Genomic DNA, 19,601 nt, shown 5'->3' on the forward strand with positions numbered 1-19,601 from the left:
ATTGTTATATCAATACATACTGTTGCATCATTACAAACATTGGAAAATCTGTACCTCGCATCTGCAGTCAGCCCATATGAGGTGGAAAATATCGACAAATGAGATATGGGCTGAAGTCTTAAATTGTGCAGCCCTATTTATAGCAATATTAGGAGATACATTTAGTCTTGAGTATTTTTTCTAATCACTTTGCATGCTAAAATGGCAGCTGACAGTCCATCAGCTTTGGAAACAAAAAAAGTGGAATTGCATAGATGAAAACAATGCAATTGGTTCAACATGTGACTGAATCAGACATGCAGGTCTGTAGAGCTGAAGCAAATTTCAAAGTAGCATTCAACAAGTAAAAAGTCAGTAAGATAAGTCTGATATTAAAAGATAACATCTAACAGCACTGCCCTCGAACCAGTGTAACAGCTGCATGCAGCAGAGTTTCCTTCCTCCTCACTGCACGCAGCAATGACCTCAGGTCAGCACTATAAAGATGGACGTCTACTCCAATGTAACCACTCAGACATATTAAAACATGTAGAAGGTTTTTCTGAAAACCAGAGCATCAAACAATATGTCAGTGCTCTTTGCACATCAAAGATTGAGGACTCTTAGCTACGCGGATATTGCAAATCTACCACACGCTTTAGTGGCGATTTAAGTATTTAAAAATAAAGTACATTTATGGAGAGAAATCCTGGTTTCCTCTACAGACATATAATTCCAGCAAGAATTAATTTTGTGATAAGAGAAAAACTTTAATGCCTGTCACTGTGTGAGGCTTCAGCTTTCCTCCCTTCTTGCATTTACTCCACAGTTTGTTCTACTTACACTTCACACACTCCATGCACCTGAGCTTGTGATCTCTGAGTAGCTAGAAGTCTAACAGGAGGTATTTTATGGTCCACATACAGCCTGTCAGCTCCGTCTGGAGCACATTACACAAAGTGCTGCTCCAAACAGTGGCTCATAAACAGAGGGAGCCTGAGCAGAGCGTGCTGTGTTCAGAAGTAGAGGAGAAAGAAAATGGAACAACACAAAGGACACAATAAGCATTTTCAGGGAACTTCCTGGAGCGATTCTTTGGGATCACTCTACACATTCTGAACACGCACTCAACTCCTCTGCTGTTTTTACTCTCCCCAAGTCCTACAAGATTTAAAAACTCTCGGGTAATCTCAAGTAATACTGACTGACTAACTGTTTATGAGATGCAAATGCGACACGGAATTAAATATTAAAGGCAAATAGCCCATTACATTATATTAATATTTCAGAGCGGTAAAGGAGAATGTGGCTTTGGGATTTGGACTGGACCAGAAATGTATGTAAAGCCTGCACCAGAAACTCACACTTATTAAAAAAAGACCCATCATTTTTTTTTTTATCCACAGAGACAACATGAGGAATAACACCAAACATGCATCGCACATGCAACTATGTTTGCACTATATATATCCTTGTACAATCGTTGTTTTATAACCTGAAGCCGTTCATGCTGCACACATGTCCCTTTCATGGTATGTCTCATGTCAATAGTGCCTGCATGAACGGTCCTTAATGAGGTTTGTCAGGCGCTTTAAGAAGCAGGGAGATTGTCGGACGAAAGCTGGGAGCCACATGCCTGTCAATCCTCTGCCATGTCTGATGTGCAGTCATTGTGTTTGCCTCAGAGTCAGAGCCTGTTCGGTGGGGGATCTCAGAGGAGCTGCTATCATCACATAGCGACTGTCACTTTAAAGGAATGCTACAACTTAAACAATCCTAATTATGACATTTTTTGTTTTTCTCCATCTGGCATCAGCTGTCCACAGGCATCCATTTTTCCTCCTCCAGCCACTCACTTTAAGCCGCTTCCTTTTCATTTCTGGCTCTTGCTCCCTCTTTGTCCTCACCTCCTCCCTCTGTTGCTCTGTAATTAAGCCGTGTGTTTTAGAGGGCAATGGACTCTGAGACAAGGGAGGAGCAGATACACCCCAGGGAAAGATGGTGTAAGAGGCAGACACTATGACATCCTGTGCATGCGTTATCCCTTTATGATAGCTCAATTAGCAAGTGAAGACTTCCATCATCTTGTTGAGAGTGTGCTGACCGTCACCGGGTGGGCAACAACTCTGTCCTTATCAAGTGGATAATCACATATAAGACAACATAATTTAGCACAATCATGCTCATCTCCACTTAGGCAGGACTATCACCAGGGGCATGATGCACTGTAGAGAGAGCATGATAGCATGACAATTACCATATATCAGTTTTTGGCATGCAGCTGTCTTGTTTTGATTATGTAATCAACATGCTTATTTTGGTGGCGAGTGAGCACAGCTGAAACACAGTGCATTCTGGGAGCTCTCTGTTTGACCTGCATGTTTGTTGTTCCAGGCTGTGTGGCAGGATCCTGCCTGTACCCAAATATCCCGAGCGCAATGCAACACAGCATGGGGGACTGCAGAGTCAAGATTTCCCTGTTTACTTGTTCAAATTTGTGTCTGAGGGCATCTGAGCGTGTCCAAACTCTTTGGGCAAATAGACTCCGAGAATGAGTGACCAAATATTGAAATATCACCCAAAGTCCAGCCTGTTGGAGTCTATCATTCTTTTCTTGGACCTGCCCAAACCTGGGAGCCATAATCACAAAGAAGGGGCTCAGGGTGGTTGGTGTTAATCAATGAAAGTTGCGTCAATGAAAAATGATAAATTGGACCTTGAAAAGCAGAGACGTTCATTTGCATGAAAGAAAAAAAAGAGAGAGATGGATATTTCCACAGCAGATTTGTAGGCCAGTGGCACAAAAGGCACATTTCAGCTCTGTACACCAGACCAATCAGAAAGGTACTGCCTGGACGAGCTCAGCCCAATCTGCTGCGTCTCAGCTCTACTGAGTCTGCGGCCGAGCTCTCTCAGCTCACTCTCGTGCATGCACAATTGCCTTGCATCCAATTCATTGTGCTCCTCCAGCTGCGTCAATTCACACCGCTGCCAAGGCAAACACAGAACAATAAGCTGCAAAAGTTAGATGACTGGAGGGGAATCGATTGAGGAGCCACAGAAAACACTAATCCAGATCCATTTTTAAGGAGATGGAGTGGGAGGAGAGCAAACAATAACATCACTCTCCCAGCCGTTGTATCAGTTATTTGATCTTTTTGTGCGTATGACAGGTACTCAGTTTACCAGGGATGGGATTGCTTTTCTTGAGCCAAATATTCAACTGGTGAATCTCCAGCCCCCCCCCCCCCCCCCCCCCCCCCCCCCCCCCCTTAATCTGTCAGTCCCCTCATGTGAATCGGTTTTGAGCTTAGAGATGTGGGACTGTGTATTTCTTTTCTCTGTGTCAGGTTTTCCCACATCATCTATCCCCACACGTCTAGGCTCATTACTCCCTGTTCTGCCTGCTCCTCCTCCTGCTCCTCCTCCTCCTCCCGCCGTTCCGTTTTTTCCACAAGGAGCTCTGGTGAGGCGCCAAAGGCACAAAAAAAATCTGCCGGTTTCAAAGTGCCTTATTTTCCCAAACGGCTGGGTACAGATGTGAAAAACAACAACTGCAAACGTGTCCAAGGAAACGTCTTCCTTTTCAATTCAACAGAATGAGGACACAGTGAAGGCTGTTGCTGACAATCTTTCTATCACTGTTGCGGTAATTCTAGTAAAAGTGTGAGCGTGAAACACTTTTTGTGAACTCTCCACACAAAGTCACACATATTATTGCACACAATTGAATCATATTCATGACCTATACCTCAGTTTCAGTGTGTGTGTGTGTGTGTTTCCTACCTAGTTTAGATGCAGCTGCGTTGTTAGAACAGCTCTAGCAGAGGAGAGTTATGCAAGGACACACACATTTTAACCACACACAGTCAAAGACTATCTCCTTGTCCCAAGCACATGGGTGAGACAGACCTGGACAGTTGATCCGTATTGTAGCTACAGTTATGGAACAGTGAGTGGACCTAATCCAGGGAGAGGGCCCACCTTTACATCCAGCTAGATAAGGCAAATGAAGGAAATATTTTCCCCTTGCGCCGCTGGTCCCCACTGAAGCAGGAAAACAGGGAGATGAGACGAGGGAAGGAGGAAGGAAGGACAGAGGAAGCAGGGAGAGATGCTCAGGCAGCCAAGCTGAGGAGATGGCACTCGTACAGCCCAATCTGTCAGTCTGACTACCTTGCCAGATACAGGGTGGCTCACACAGAATCGCACACTTTTTTTGCTAAATACCAAGAGACAGTGCAGCTACACACACAAACATAGAGACGGATTGTCAAGCACACACGCCGACTTGTGGAAGATGGCTGTACTCCAGCAAACAGCATGGTAAATCTACGAAATAAATATTCACATTGTACGCATAAATACCTGCACTTTCTGTCTTATTTTCAACCTACAAACTTTCAACTGTAGAGATTTTTTGTCAGACTTAGCTTATGTGTTAGCTTTGTTTGAGCGCTATGGTCATTACTTCAATTCTTCATTTTTTAAAAATGATTTCTTCATTAACCACATATTCAAGTTTTTTTGTCTGAAATAAAATTCCTTGCTGTTTGTATTATTGTTACAGGAATCGTTCAAATTTGGGGGAGAAATATAATTTACTTTCTAGAGGGTAAGATGATAGGACAGTGTTTCCCCTACCATTATATTAGGGGGGGCGGCCCACCCCCCTTGAAGGTCTAGTTAATAAAAAAAAATTAAAACAAAAATCAAAAAATGTTTAGATTTATTTTTGGGCTTTTTGTGCCTTTATTGTAGAGATAGGACAGTGGATAGAGTCGGAAATCAGGGAAATAAGTCATTTAAGGATACCTTTCCGATAGAACAGGACAGCTGTCATTAAAAGTAACACATGAACACCAAGATTCCTTCAAATGTTTGTGTCAGCGTCCGTCTGCCCGCACCTCCCCACCCCCCCAAAGCTGTAAACCTAGGGGAAACACTGTAGGAGCAATACCACTTTTGTGTCTGTATGGTGAATATGCAACCATTTAGCTTAGCATAACATAAACTAGAAAAGGGAAGAATCAGCGGGCTGGCTTTATGTCCAAATCTTCACGATTAAAATTCAGATTTATGTATATTTTCGTTTTTTAAGTTAAAAATGATAGATTAAAAAGTCTTCATTAAAATATCTCAAGAAATTGAGGAATGTCAAATCACATTAAAGTTTTTTTTGTGTTCACACAAATGACTGATTATATTTAATGGGTCAACAGTATCATGCTATATCAAGCATAGCTCCTTACCACAAGGCCCATGAGGTATCCACACTGCCAGTCAAGTGTGCCCATATCCTAGATGGGCCAGGAACACCAAAAGGCATGCTGGATAGTTTCAGCAATCCAGTAAGTCAATCGAGACTCTAACAAGGGTCCACCCATAGCCAAGAGTCAGAGCAGCAGATGAGCTGATCAGACTTCCTGACCCATGGCCGATGTACTCTTCCAAGGCCCATGCGGCGGCACCAGACATACTGGTGCTGCTCAACCTCCTGGCCACCCTCCCAAGGAGAGAGCAACTTTAGCTCGACTAACTGGGACAGATGAAACCCAGACAAAACCTTAGGCAGGAGTCCTTGGCTGACGGAGTATGTCTGTGTGTGTGTGTGTGTGTGTGTGTCTGTGTGTGTGTGTCTGTGTGTGCACACAGAATCGTTCTATGGTCACATGACCATCCAGCACAGAGCGACTAAGGGCGAGGTCACACTGGCAATCCATACCGTGCCCAAGCACACTTCACCCCTAAAGTCCTGTTAGTTTGGCCAGTCTGACCGCTCCATGCCGTGCTCAGGCACGGTACACTTCCTTGGCTTCGGCACGGTACAGTTCATGCACGAGCACAAGCACGCGGGTACACACCGCTGACAGCCATCACAATGGAAAAATCCAGAGTTTCATCGCTGTATCTGACTAAATATGACTCAACATAAGCCACAAAGTAGCTGTCATGTTATCTGTGTTGTTCTCCGATGTGCGGCCGCGGACTCGGCCCGCGTCTCTTTTATTTTTTTATTTATTTATGGCTGTATCTGATTAAAATGACTTAAAATAAGCCGCAAAGTCAGTAAAGTAGCTGTCTGTGTTGTTCTCCGATGTGCAGACGCGGACTCGACTGCGCGTCCCCCTTTTTTTCTTTCTCGAGTCCGTCTGTTTGTAAACTGAGCACGCGTCATAATAACATAAAGCATGCATGGGTTATATAACGACGTTATGTACAAGGGGTGATTGAGATTAGGCACAGATAGTCCTGGTGCAGTGTGACCCATCGAGGGAATGGGGCAGGGGGTGGGGGGGGGTGCAATCGTGCTTGAGTACGGTACAGAATGCCAGCGTGACCGCGCCCTAACTTCGATGCCAACGAACAGGAGCATGACAAGCAAGTTGACACTGAGCTGGTGGCGGAAAAAAAAAAATCAACGTGTGCTATATGGAAATATTTTGGATTCAGAAAGAAGTGCTGTGCATAACGTGCCAAGTTAAAGTCGCTACGTAGCGTGGCATTAGACCAATTTGTATCAACTCCTGAGACCGCATGTTCCTTAATAACCAAGCAAGTAGACTGGGCACTGGTGACCAAGTGGTTAGTTTGTGCGCTCCATGTACAGAGGCTGCTGTCCGCAATGCGAGCTGAAAAAGGTTCGATATGGCCAGTTTCTCATTTCCTGCATTTCATCCCAAACTTACTCCACCCCCCAACCCCATTTTTCGACTCTATCCACTATCCTGTCTCTCAAAAAATCCCCCAAAAATGTTTTAAAAAAGTACACTCATAATAGCATTTACTTTACCACAATCATAATATTGTCCACTTTAATCCCAATCTACTAAAAAATATTAAAAGGAGTTTTTAGTGGCTGTGCAGATTACCTGCTATACAGATGTATTTCTGTGAGGATGATTTGGACTGGGCAGCCTCCTTTTTCTTAAAGCTGAGGATCAGGACACCCAGGAGGATGGATTGAGGTTAAAAATACACAATAAAGCAGCAACATCGCTGATTTGATTGCAGCAGGGGACATTCTTTCTTACACTTCTCCCTCTCCTCCGTTAATGTATCTGTCTCTATTCAATCGCCTGTCCAGTACAACATGGTCATTTGTAGAGAAGCATATAGTGCAGGTTAGCTCCACAGGGTGCATTTAAGATGAAGGAATTACCGCACGTAGCTGACAGAAGGCTTTTTGAACCCATTATTAAAGAAGCCTTTTCACTCATCTGTGTAAAATCATCAAGTGGTAAGATTAATGACTCTTTTGGAATGTTAATGATGTCTGTCAACAGGATAATTTGACAAGAATTCACTGGAAGTCTTTAACAGAATGCGATTGTGTGACCACTGGAGGTTTAATGTGAGGATTAGCTGTGCTGATTGCGTTCAAGGATGACTGAGCGGAAAAGGACATTTTTTTCTAAAAACTAGAATAAAATGACATCAATGAGGCATGAATACATTGAGACAGAATGTCAAAGACTAACAGTGAGAGAGTGCAGTGACCTCAGGGGGCCACCCACAGGGTGAACTCTTGACCCCCTACAAACAAAGTCATCATATGTTATCACAAGTCCACACACCATTGCTCTGCAGAGATAATGTCACAAAGCACCCAAGCCACCTCAGATCTTTTACATCAGCTCCTTGGTGCTCAGCGACGCTATGGCAACTGCTCGCACACGTAATCTCTCCAGGGTGCCAGATGCATACTGGGTTTACATGTTTGAGTAGACAGCAGTGATCACAGTTCCAAGAGACTACCTGCATTCTGCTCGGAGAATAGAGTAAAGAATGTTCTCTGCAAACCACAATCCTACTTACAAAACACTTTATCCTAAGATGACGAAGCGAAGTGTACCCATTATGCAATGGGCTCCCTTATTCACGACAACTAATCAGGACTATAGTGAGTTCTCCGGCTGAGATTAGCAGGTCCCTGCTCTTACAGAAAGGTAAAAGGATGTCCCTGTAGAGTTGTTGCGCGTAACCTTTGAAACACACACTCTTTACAGAACACGTCATGGTTTTCAGTGTAAGCTGGAGCTGCAGTGACAGCAGAGGGCATCAAGTGGTGAGGGAACAAAAAGAACAGAGAGAGTAAGACTGCCAAGAGAACATGGATCAACACAACGGGAGGAGATTGTTACGTAACACCATACATGAAAACGTTTCATACACACACAGCCAGGGAAGTGTGATTATTGAAGCTATGTCTTTGCAGATCAAGGTTTTTTTTTTTCCTGCATTCAAAACTTATTTCGTACCGCCGCCAGCCCTCTTTCAAGTCTGACAGGTGTTTCCAGGCAGAACAACAGTTTTCCAAGTACAGCAACTGGGCATGTACTAAAATGTTGCATACGCTGTGTTTCACGCACACGCCTTTGATGTATAAAAATCAGCATGAGGCGTGAACATGCGGACGCTGCCGCAAACTGTAGACCAGCCGCGATGATGTGCGGGCCATCCAGCAAACTCTGCCATTTGACAGAGCCAAACTACAAAGTAATGAAGCTAAATGTGCACAAATAAATTTGCCCCCTTAACTAGACTATGTGTATGAAGTGGGATAAATACAAACATAATTCTCAACAGTTTGAGCTTTAGTCTAGACAATGTTTGATATTAGAAAGGGGAAAGAAAAACACATCCAAACTAACAGATGACATGCCTAAAACCACTGTGCCAAAACCAAAGTTGCAAGTAAACTGGAAAGTATTTACCATTTATGAGCCATGGAGACGTTAATTCAAATCAAGGGCCTTTACTGTTGCCTCAGAGCTACAGATGGACTAACCAGACATTGGCCCCGCACCTAACAAGGAGCCAATAGCAGCAGCTATACAGCGCTGTTTGGATGTGATACACAGAATATAAAAACAGCAAAAAAAGGAGCACGGTTCGCAGATATGGTGGCGGTGTTGTGTCGTAACCAGTCCAGTGCCTATAAAATGCTCTCCAAACACAAAAGGGAGAAATGTGAAGGTGAGAAAGAAGTTAAAAGCTTCCCGCAAGAGCATGTGTTTTTTTTTTCTTTTCACTGCACTGCTATGAAGACATGCCCCTACACAAATATCTGATTAGAAATGATTCTGTACTAAAATTATAAACACTTTCACAAATCTCTGAATGTGCATTTGGCCTGCGGAGGGATCGTTCTTTGAGACAGCTGTGGCCGGTAAAAACTCCAGACTGCAGCAGACTTCATACAGTTCAAATAGAGTCCTGAGAGTCAGACAGAGTAACACAAGGCTTTGGAATTAAATTATCCACTTTTGTTTCGTATCTGTTCCATTTTTGCCAAATTTGTTGCATGAAAATACACCAGATTTTAAGAATGAAGAATTACACATAGGATAAGGAATCTAGGTGACGTCTTTGAGTCACGATGGAAGATGTTAACAGACACAGATTTAATATAGGGGCGAAACGAAAATCAACAAAGAGCGAAGTTTTGCGTATACTTGAGCATTGAACTTAAGCCACAAGCAGATGGTGAAGAACACATAGACAAAAATATATATATTAAATTCTATTAGAATAGAACAATCCAAGGCCCACTTTTTTTTATTGTTTTGTTTTTCATTTTTTATTTATTCTTTTTGATAAGTTAATATGCTCTGTTGTTCTTTTGCTCTTTTTCTATTTTATTCTTTTATTTTTATTTTTTCCTTCCTTTTTGCTCACTCTTCTCTTCTGTCGTAGAATGAGCTAACAGAAATATTTATCCATGCATGTATAGATCTACGCTCATTCTGACAGTTTACGTTATTTTTCTTCAAAACTATCAAATAAAAAGTATTAAAATTTAAAAAAAGATTTTACGAATGACAGTGTGTGATACTCAAAGTTTCCATGGGGATCTTTGTTTAACCTTGGATATGAACACATTAGCTTTTATGTTGTATTGATTTTAATCCATAACTGGGTACATTCATTTGTATAATAAAATACGTTTTAATGTGAAATGTGTCCTTTCTTCAATTACACAATTAGGCTTTTAGGATTCCTCATCATGTTGACTGAAAAAGTGTTGAGCCAGCATGCACAGTACATGTGCTCATGATGGATGAATGTTGGGTCTTTGTAGATAATATAACATTAAGTAAGGGTCTTTCACCGGCTCTTTTGTAAAGTGTCTTGAGATAACATTTGATTTGAATTGGCGCTATATAAATAAAGACTGATTGATTGATGATATACGTACAAGGTAGGAAAGGTACAACCAAAACCACCACCTCATTTTGACCTGTAGGAAAAACACTGCAGGTGCTTATGAATTAGCCACAACATATAGGCTAATATGACCACAGAAAAACACTTTTATCACGTCGGATGTTCAATACTTCAAGCTCAATTAAATGCTAATTTAAAGTTACAGACAACAAAAACGATACAAACTCGCCATAAACACGTGTGGATTAACATTATACCTCAACTAAAAGTAAAACCCACATTAGACTCTCTTGAGCAAAATATCTGCGTCATTGAACGTTACTGTAGATACAGCACTACATCACTTCTGCAAGCTAGCTGCATCGTTAGCAGTAGCCGAAAGTTAGCAAGAGGCGCACATCTTCTAAAAAAATAAGTAGTTCACTTTTTTTTTTTTTTTTTCATCTCACATCGATTACTTACGCCTTCTTTTCCCTATTATCCTCCATTCGTGGCGAAACCAGTCGGCACGACACCAGCATCCCGTTTAGGCTACTCAATTTAGCCGTGCTCAACAGTAGCGACTCGTTTATCAAACAATGTTACGCAGTCATTAAACAGCTGATAAGTAGGACGTGTGGCAGTTCACCAAGCGTGTCGCCCCTTAACAGCTGAACAAGAAGCTGTTAGTGGACTGTGTTCATGTTGTCAACAACCAACACATTGAAACACACTCGCCAAACATGGTAAATGGACTTGAGCTTATATAGCGCTTTTCTAGTCTTCCAACTACTCAAGGTGCTTTTACACCACATGTCACACCCACCCATTCACACACTGATGGCAGTGGTCGCTATGTAGTATCATCCATCAGAAGTAACTAATCCCATTCATACACCGCCACCGAAGCAGCGGGAGCAAGTGTCTTGCCCAAGGACACATCGGACACCCTCGACCTTCCGGTTGAGAGGCGGCGACTCTAACCAACTGAGCCACAGCCGCCCCAAACATGAACCTATACGGTGCTCAATTGTTTATCACGTGCCTCACATGTAGGCGACGTTATGAATACATTTAATTTTTTCTAAATTAAATTCATGGTTGAGGACACAAAAACATTTGTTTATAATTGGGTTTAAAAGTTTCAGCCCACGATGTAAAGCACACTGAGCTTCGACTGCCTGTGATTAAATGTGCTTTAAAAATCTAATTGCTAATGAAACTGCTTATAACAGGCAGCACAGGTAAGCAGCCATCATCAGCAGTGCGTCATCTCAAGTAAATCTAATATGTTATTTAATAGACCGTGCTAGCTGCAGATACAGAACAGTCATAAAAACATCCTAATCACTTTAATCACAATCATCATATAACCTACAGCAGGTGATATCACTGCTTCTGAGTTTAAGTCAAACATGATAACAGTTAGGCTACACTTCTATAAAGCCATTCCTGTCATAAATACAGTGCCTTCGATAATACAGAGTATAAAAAAGGTGCTGTGAAGCCACATTACAAGGTCTTTTCATCTTTGGCTTTCCCTCTGCAGCTTCCTTTCTTCATCCCTCCTCCAGAAAATCCTAGACTGAACCATTTCTTCTGACACCAACTCTTCATTCTCTACTATGTTTTCCCCTTTTAAACACACACACACACACATACACACACACACGCACACACATAGACAAATACATTCAGGGCCTCCTCTCCTCTGTGTGACCTTGACTGGCTAGCACTCCAGGGCCTGTTCTATGCTTCTCCTCCTGTCTCTGTCTCTCTTGCTCTCTCCATCTCTTCACGCTCGCCTCCACTCTATTGTCTGCCTCCCTACTTCTTGCTTTCTATCACTCTTCCCCCGGCCAGCTGATGTTAACCGGCCGATTTTCTCCTCTCGCCCAAAACACAGAGGAGACGGGGACAGAAGATGGCAGAGAAAGGAGAAGTGAAAGAGCTCCCCCTCCTCTGCCAATCCAGTCAGCTGAGAGAGTCCACTGTAAAAAATAACTCTGGCTCTGTGGGACCATATCAACACGTCTGATATATAGAGCTTATCTATATTAATAACGAAAATAATATATTTGATTTAATATAACATCAAATAAATAATCATCTTTAAGTAATTGTGTTACTTCAACAACTTTGAGCGTTGTATTACATTACATAAGACTGATTCTAGATTACATAAGCGTGATATTTCAACCAGGCTGCCGTTATCAAAAACTGTGTTTTTTTTTTTCTTTTCTGTTTTTTTTGGAAATGTGATTTTTAATTCCTTTGCATATTGCAAAGTGTGATTCGACTTAGCTTCAATCAGCTGATGAGGCTTCCTGTCTTACCAGGGAGGATGATGAGCTCCTTTAGAGGAACAGTGAAGCCGCAGGTCCAAATCCACATCTCATTGCAGGTGTTCCCACAAAAGCAGCTAATTGAACCTTCACTGTAGCATTGTAGCCTGTTCCTCTGACATCAATGATCCTTCACATTTTCCCAATGTCTCCGCGCTAAACATTCATCTATAGAATAAATAGGAGCTATTAACCATTTGACTACCCATTCAGAGCTAAATAAACCGAAGCTTAAGTGATTGAGGGATTTATTAAATGCCAAACAGGCTGATTAAGCGCTCCATACAATTACATTATTCCTCTGCTGGTTTACGTACCTCACATTTCCCAAAGGTCTTCTGTCTGTTATTGTGTTCACCAATCTGATGCTCACAGACTGAATCCACTGCCTTTAATTCAGGCTTGAGTATGACATTTCCATTTACTTCACATCTGATATCAAAACAGAGCGCTGACAGGACAACAGAACAGCCTGCGGCGGCGTTATGCTTTGAACAATATTAGGAGAGAAAATAAAGAGCATCATGAATGAATATCTCCGGTAATCTTTAAGTTTGATCAAAGAAACAAGGACTCGTGGAATCCAGCTGTTAACTAAGCTCATGGCTTTCTCCAAGCATCCAGCTTTTTTTTTAATTCACTTTTCTCTAAGAGGCATGGACAATAAACGACTGCCACAGCAATAGCCCCAAATCATTTCCTGTCCCACATTAGTGAAACAGCCATGAAGTGGAGGGACATCATCAATTTCTACAGGGCAATAATAACAGAGAGGTTAGGAATGCACTGTCTTCTTCTGACACCTACACTTCACACCATGTTTAACACTGCACACATTTCCTCCATTTTTCATTTCAGTCCCCTAAGGGCTAAATCCTTTAATGCATACCAAGGATTGTCATACACCACCAAGGTAGTATACTAAGAAATGTCAAAACCTTGTGGCATAATATACAGTAAGCAAATACGCATTAAACACAACTTACATAAGAGCGTATGTGGAGCTATTTCTCTTTTTCTGAAAGGTAGAAATAATATCAGCCCACAACTGAAGAGGGACCCAGAATGTCCAGCTGCAACTGTTTTGGTTCAACAAGTAAAATACTGCAGGTTTGGATGAGGAATGTAATTTGATCAGATTTGAACAGTTTTCCTCCGGTCTGAGATTTTTTTTTTCTTTTCTCTCTGACCTTATCCAATCCACCTTTTAACTTTTCCACTCCTTTATCTGTTCATTCATATTCAAGATCCCAGCTCCTCTCTTACCGTCTTGATTTAATTCGATGATTTCTTCTCAACCTCTGACATTACATGGCCGATTCAACTTGAAATGATTGGTGACCCACTCACCGCGCCTGCCTTGGAGTATAGGAAGTCTGTCGTCAAATTTTGGGCCCTGGTACGTTCCATCAGATGTTCAACATTACACAATGTATAATATGATGTGGGCTGTGCCTGTTTGGACATTGTTTTATTTCCTCAACCTTTTTCATGCGTTACAGGTAGTTACCCTGCAGCGCACTCAGCAGGCTGGCCCATCTGGCCGTTGGAGAGTCAACTACAGCAATGCAATGGGTTGTACGGCTACACAATTTTCAGCCTGCTAACAGTCCACTTCCCTAACGTTAAGCAAGCTTTAAGAACTTTGTGATCACTAGTACAGCATGTCAGCATGCTAACATTTGTAGCTATAAACAAAATGCACATATAAGACTGCTGCACATGTCATTGTGTTGGCAGGTATGTTTAAGCTATTTGCTTATAAACCAAGGTCCTAGGTGAATTCAGTTTTAAACTGACATTGAAACTTGGCTTGGGGTTACCAGCATTTTTACAAGTCATCTGAAGTAGAGCATTCATCTTCAAACATCCAAACTGAAAGACCAATATTGCCTTCTCCAGAGCTGCACATTTAGCATGGATAAGGTAAATGTCTTTCAAAGGTCTGAAGTGAGATTAGTTGGGTTGAAAAAGGGGAAAACTTCTGGACATGTTTTTTGTATTCCTCCCCCTCCTCCTTAAATTGCATTAAAGCTTTGTAGGTCGCACATTCATCAGCAGAGATGCCTTAAAATATAAACTCCACCTGAAGAGCTCTCTAAGTGCAGGTTCAGCCTGCCAAACTTTTGTCACTTAGATTTGTGGCCCTGGCCGGAGAATTGAACTGCAGCCCAAATCCAAGGCTGGCATCGTCCTTAATCAATACTGAACATGACAGTATTACTACACATCATATACAAGTGGTAGATAGTGTGGGATGCAAGATAGAGAGCAGGACCACACATCAGATAGATTTAGGGCAATTTGTCCCTGATGCACAAACTCCATCTCTTGACTTAGCACCACAAAAAGGAGGGAGATAACAAAATGTCTCACAGAGGGGTAATTCTTTATGCTGCTGAGCAAACAATTGGAGGTCTACAGTGATTTCGTCATCATTTTAGGGGACATCATTATTACTGTACTGGCTGCTGTCCTGCATTAGATTGAATTGGACTGTGCAATAATCCTAAGGTGACATTGCTCCACCTGGAGGGGCCATAAAGCTGTATTGATGATCCTCCACTTGTTTCCGTCATAAGGAGCAGGTTAATTACATGCATAATGCATGAAACTACAGGTCCTCTAACAGGACATGTCTCCCCAAACCTGACCTGTACCTCCTGAATCATCCTGCATCAGTGGAATGGATCAATACAATGCATCATCTCCTGTCCAACAAATCTATTTCGATCATTTCATCTCGACAATCTGCAACATAGCAGACTGTAAAGCTCTTCATTTACTGCTCGTCTGCTTTCTGACAAGCCGCAAACGGCACAGTGTTTCAGTCCCCTGGCCTCAGCTGAAGATTCCTGCTTAAGTGAGGAATATAGACGCGATTCTCTCCGCTCAGTGTAGCACAGACATTTCACAAGTAGGGACGGTCTTGTGCATGAGGTGACGATGCCGCCTGCCTGACAGATTTTTCACACTTGCTGGTGATGGTTCAAAAAAGGAGAAAAACACACTATCGTCATGTGCAAAAGTCACATGCAAACACGATCCACTGGGTTTGCACAGTTGTACAGTATTGTTACTTTGCAACTAAGAACGTAATTAACTGAGATATGAGTTTGTCTGTTAGCATAATTATGAATATTACGCTGTAAATCCCCAACTGGTCCCTCAAGTATTAAGCCTCAAAAGTAAGTCATAGCAACACCTATCACGTACATATACAGAATTTGTTAGTTAAAGCTTAGCTTTTAGCACTTGATATTTTGTTTACAAACAAATGATGGCTGATTGAAGCACACATAACTTAAATATCATCCTAAAGTGATTAAGAGTTAAATATTCATTAGTATATGGTCAAAATCAAACCCCGCAGGAGAACGCTCTGCAGCATTCTGATCGTCAGTAGATAAAATAGGTGTTGAATGTGATCCAGCTAGTATATAACAAACCATTTAACCCATCAGACTCATGAGACAATGACAGGCAGCCATTTATCCCCTATATTCAGCCCTGATACCTTTCACGCTTTACTTCATTCTTAAGTTCAGTATTGATCTCAGTTCAAATCCAGTCTTTTTCCAGATGTGTTCGTGACCGTCGCCTGCAGTTTGTGTGATTGTCAGGCTCATATGTGATCATCCTGTTTGTCCTCACCCTCTCTCTAATCCTCTCGGGCCATAATCAATACAGCCCTGGTAGACTCCCCCCCCCCCCCCCCCCCCCCCCCCTGCTCCCTGCCACTCCACCTTGAGACACCGTGTGAATTTAAAGACCACAGCAGTGCGGCGAGGGAAACACCTGCCTGAAAGGAACACCCGCTCACATCAATCAATTAAAGGGGTGTGGATCAAGTATTGACGTCCTCACTTAAAAGAGTAGGCCCGACTCATTAGTAGTCGACCAACTCATAACTCAACTTGAATCCCTGGACGCCGCCTTTACTTTTAGCCTGGGCCTAATAACTTATTTAACAAAAATGTTTTTTTAGGCAAATCTACACACTGACTTAGCGACATCTGCTACTTTAGTTGCCTCATGCTGAGGCTCACACGCTCCCCACATGAGCAAACCGACATGACCTCTTTGATCACGTTGTGCAACACACTAAGTCATGTTATCCTCCAAACGATTCCCTCCGCTCCCCTCTTTGACCTTCAACAAGTAGAGAGCTAATGATAGCAGCTTTGAGGGACTGTGTTAAGGCACAAAGGTGCTCACCGAATGGCAGTTTGACGAAAACGCTCACAATGTCAACGCCACAGTGTGCTGATGTTGAGAGAACAGACAAGAGACGTGACAAACCATGGGATGCTAGCATTTTCTACACTAAACATATTAGACAGTTAATATTGATGATGAAGGTTTTTTTTGGTTGAGAAAGTTGTTTGTGGTCATACATTTGTGTATTTATATTAGCTTCAATTAGTTTTTTGTTTTTTGTTTAAGGGTGACAAATGGAGTTCAATGATGGCACAACTGGGCTCCCACTAACAACTGCTAAAAGTGGATTATAGGTTACTATGCTTGCCAACAAGGTCGTGACATCATGCGGCTACACTGGGGTTCAATTCTCACTAGTAATTACTTTTTTTTAGCCTACCTGTTTAGGCTACCTACATTTTGTGGGGGTCAGTTTAAAGTGACCTCACAGCCGTTTATTGCCCAAACCCGCTCAAGGAACTTCTCCTGGCATATTACAGAATGACTTTTGATTTGATAATTGTTGCACCTTTTTTTTTTCTCAACAAGGCTAGGTGTTAGGCTTTTCATGATTTCATTATTATTTCTTTTGGAATTGAATGGGGGACACTCCCATGTGTCCTCTGCCACCTACAAATGCAGCTGCTGCTGCTGCTGCTGGTGGGCACACACATCCCCCCCCCCCCTTCCCTCCCCCCGTACAGTATCGTGTTGTTGCCTGTGTGGTGAGATCACATTATCTCACATCACAGGGAAATGAACAAAAAATTGCTCCTCCCGCTCTGCCTTTTGCTCTTTTACTCTCCCTCCCTCCCTCCCTCCCTTCCTTCCCTCCCTCGCTCCCTCCATCCTCCCCTCCACTCCTCGGTAGCAGCAGGTGTTATTCTCGTATAACCTGAAGATTTGTGTGGTAATTAGCATACCTCTTAGCCCCAGAGAGTCATTTCTGCTTCGTGGGAACAGCAGGGGGACATGAGTCGGGAGTGTTTGTGTGCGCCCGATGAGAGGAAGAAATCACGCCTCAGAAACACGTGGGAGAGATTACTCAAATATGCCTCCTTTGTACCCTCTGTACCCCTCTCGCTGCCTGCACGGTTGTCTCTCCCCCGTTAAGCAGTAAAAGCTGCAGCCCGTCTCCCCTTCAGTATTCCTGCAGGACGTCGGAAGCTGTAGAGCAACGTTAACAACCTATATACACTTGAGTTTCATTGCAGCGAAAGGCTTTGACCTTGTGTTGTGTTGCCCCCTTAAGTCGCTATTGTAGATGTCCAGAACAAGCGCAACACAAGGAAAAAGGCAAAAAAAAAAAAAAAAAAAACTGGCAGAATCACGCTTTTGTTAAATTGCTCTGTCAACAACAGGTTAACAATTAAATCGTTCACGGTGCATTGAAACAAAAGCAGGATCGGGCTAATGATAAGCATCCTCCTAGGAGGGCAATTAACTGCACTGATATTACATAATGACAGCCCACACTTTTTTTTTTTTGACTAACATCACCGGTTAAAGGATCCTAAATAAATAAAATAAAAAAACATAGGTTTAAAATGGAGGTGTAACAGCACATCCCCACCTTTTTCCATGTCAGAGGCAGAGGAGAGAATTAGCGGGTCAGTAATGAAACACCTTGAAACTGTCAGGATGATCTCCGCAAAGAGTGTCATTTTCTTTGACAGGATCTTCTTACCTTTGCTATTGTCCTCTTCCCTGTTCAGATACATGGCTGTTACTTCACTCCGAGGCGAACGCGACGGCGCTGTCTCAATTATTTGTGGGTACTCCTCAGGCTGGCGTGTATCGTGAACTCCGCTGATGTGCTTCGTAGTAGTAGCTGTTTATTGTTTTGTTGCTCCTCAACAGCCTCTCCTCTCCTCCTAGCGGATAGTAGGCTAACCACTTTGAGACTCTCCCTCTCTCTCTCTCTCTCTCTCTCTCTCTCTGTGTGTCTGTCTGTCTCTCTCTCTGTCTCTGTGATAACCACCGGTTCACTGTGCGGCTCAGAGGACAATGATGGGAAAAAGTGACTTTCGCTGCTGTGACAAGAACAAGTCCTCCTTACCGCCTGTTTGCTCTGCTTGCCATGTGCGGTGCTCGATTCTTGTTCCTCTATCCGTTTTTCACCAAACCCCCCCAAAAAAAAAAAAACTGATAATGCAGAGTGTACTAACAAGCCCACCTTGGGGATTTTGAACGAACCCACTGACACAGGTTCATATCACATTCATACCACACTGTTTATGATCACACTGAGGAAAGTGAGTCCAGCATTCAACATTAAACATTTTAATATGCAAAATGAACTCTTTCTGAATCTTAGGCTATATTATTAAACAATAGCCTACATCTTAATATTTTATATTATTACTTATTTATGTATTTGCAACAAGGTCCACTGATATTACAAAGAACAAGACTAACATACCCCGCAATTAAACAGAAATCTTTAATAGCTATAGGATTAGTTTGTAAATGTTTGGTTAATGGGTATTTTTTGTGATTCTCTTTATTTTGAGCTACATTTTTAGCTGCCTGGTACACCAGATGGCAGTTTAATCAAACAAAATGATGTCCTTGTTTATGAGCAGATCATATATTTAGCACTTTGTCTGCAAATATAACTATTGTTTTAGTTTTTTTGTGAATCATTTCAAGTCGTTTATCAAGACACAAAGCAAAGCCTGACATGTTCCAGCCACTCCAATGAGATTTGTTTTGTTCATGTTTGAGGTTTTTTTTTTTTTTTTTTAACTTAAAGGTCAAATTAACATGTTTTGTTTTTTGTTAAAAACAGTGCATTTGAATAAGTCACCTTGGGCACAGGGAAAATATTATGGGTAGTTATTGCTTGTGTGACTATGTGAAAAGTAAACAATGATAGTTTTAGGTAAAATAATCCAGATGAACTGAGAATGATAGTTATTGTTATTC

General features: G+C 42.1%; 1 protein-coding gene across 1 annotated transcript in view; it reads right to left on the reverse strand.

Annotated features, from left to right (window-relative positions):
* Positions 1-18,727, reverse strand: part of syt7a (synaptotagmin VIIa) — an 87,542-nt gene extending 68,815 nt beyond the window's left edge. The window contains exon 1 of the mRNA XM_061035507.1: positions 18,361-18,727. Within this exon, the coding sequence (XP_060891490.1) occupies positions 18,361-18,394 (34 nt within the window). The 5' untranslated portion in view covers positions 18,395-18,727. The remainder of the gene's footprint in view (positions 1-18,360) is intronic.
* Positions 18,728-19,601: the final 874 nt, after the last annotated feature.

This window comes from Labrus mixtus, chromosome 4, assembly GCF_963584025.1.
Source record: "Labrus mixtus chromosome 4, fLabMix1.1, whole genome shotgun sequence".
Taxonomy (NCBI): domain Eukaryota; kingdom Metazoa; phylum Chordata; class Actinopteri; order Labriformes; family Labridae; genus Labrus; species Labrus mixtus.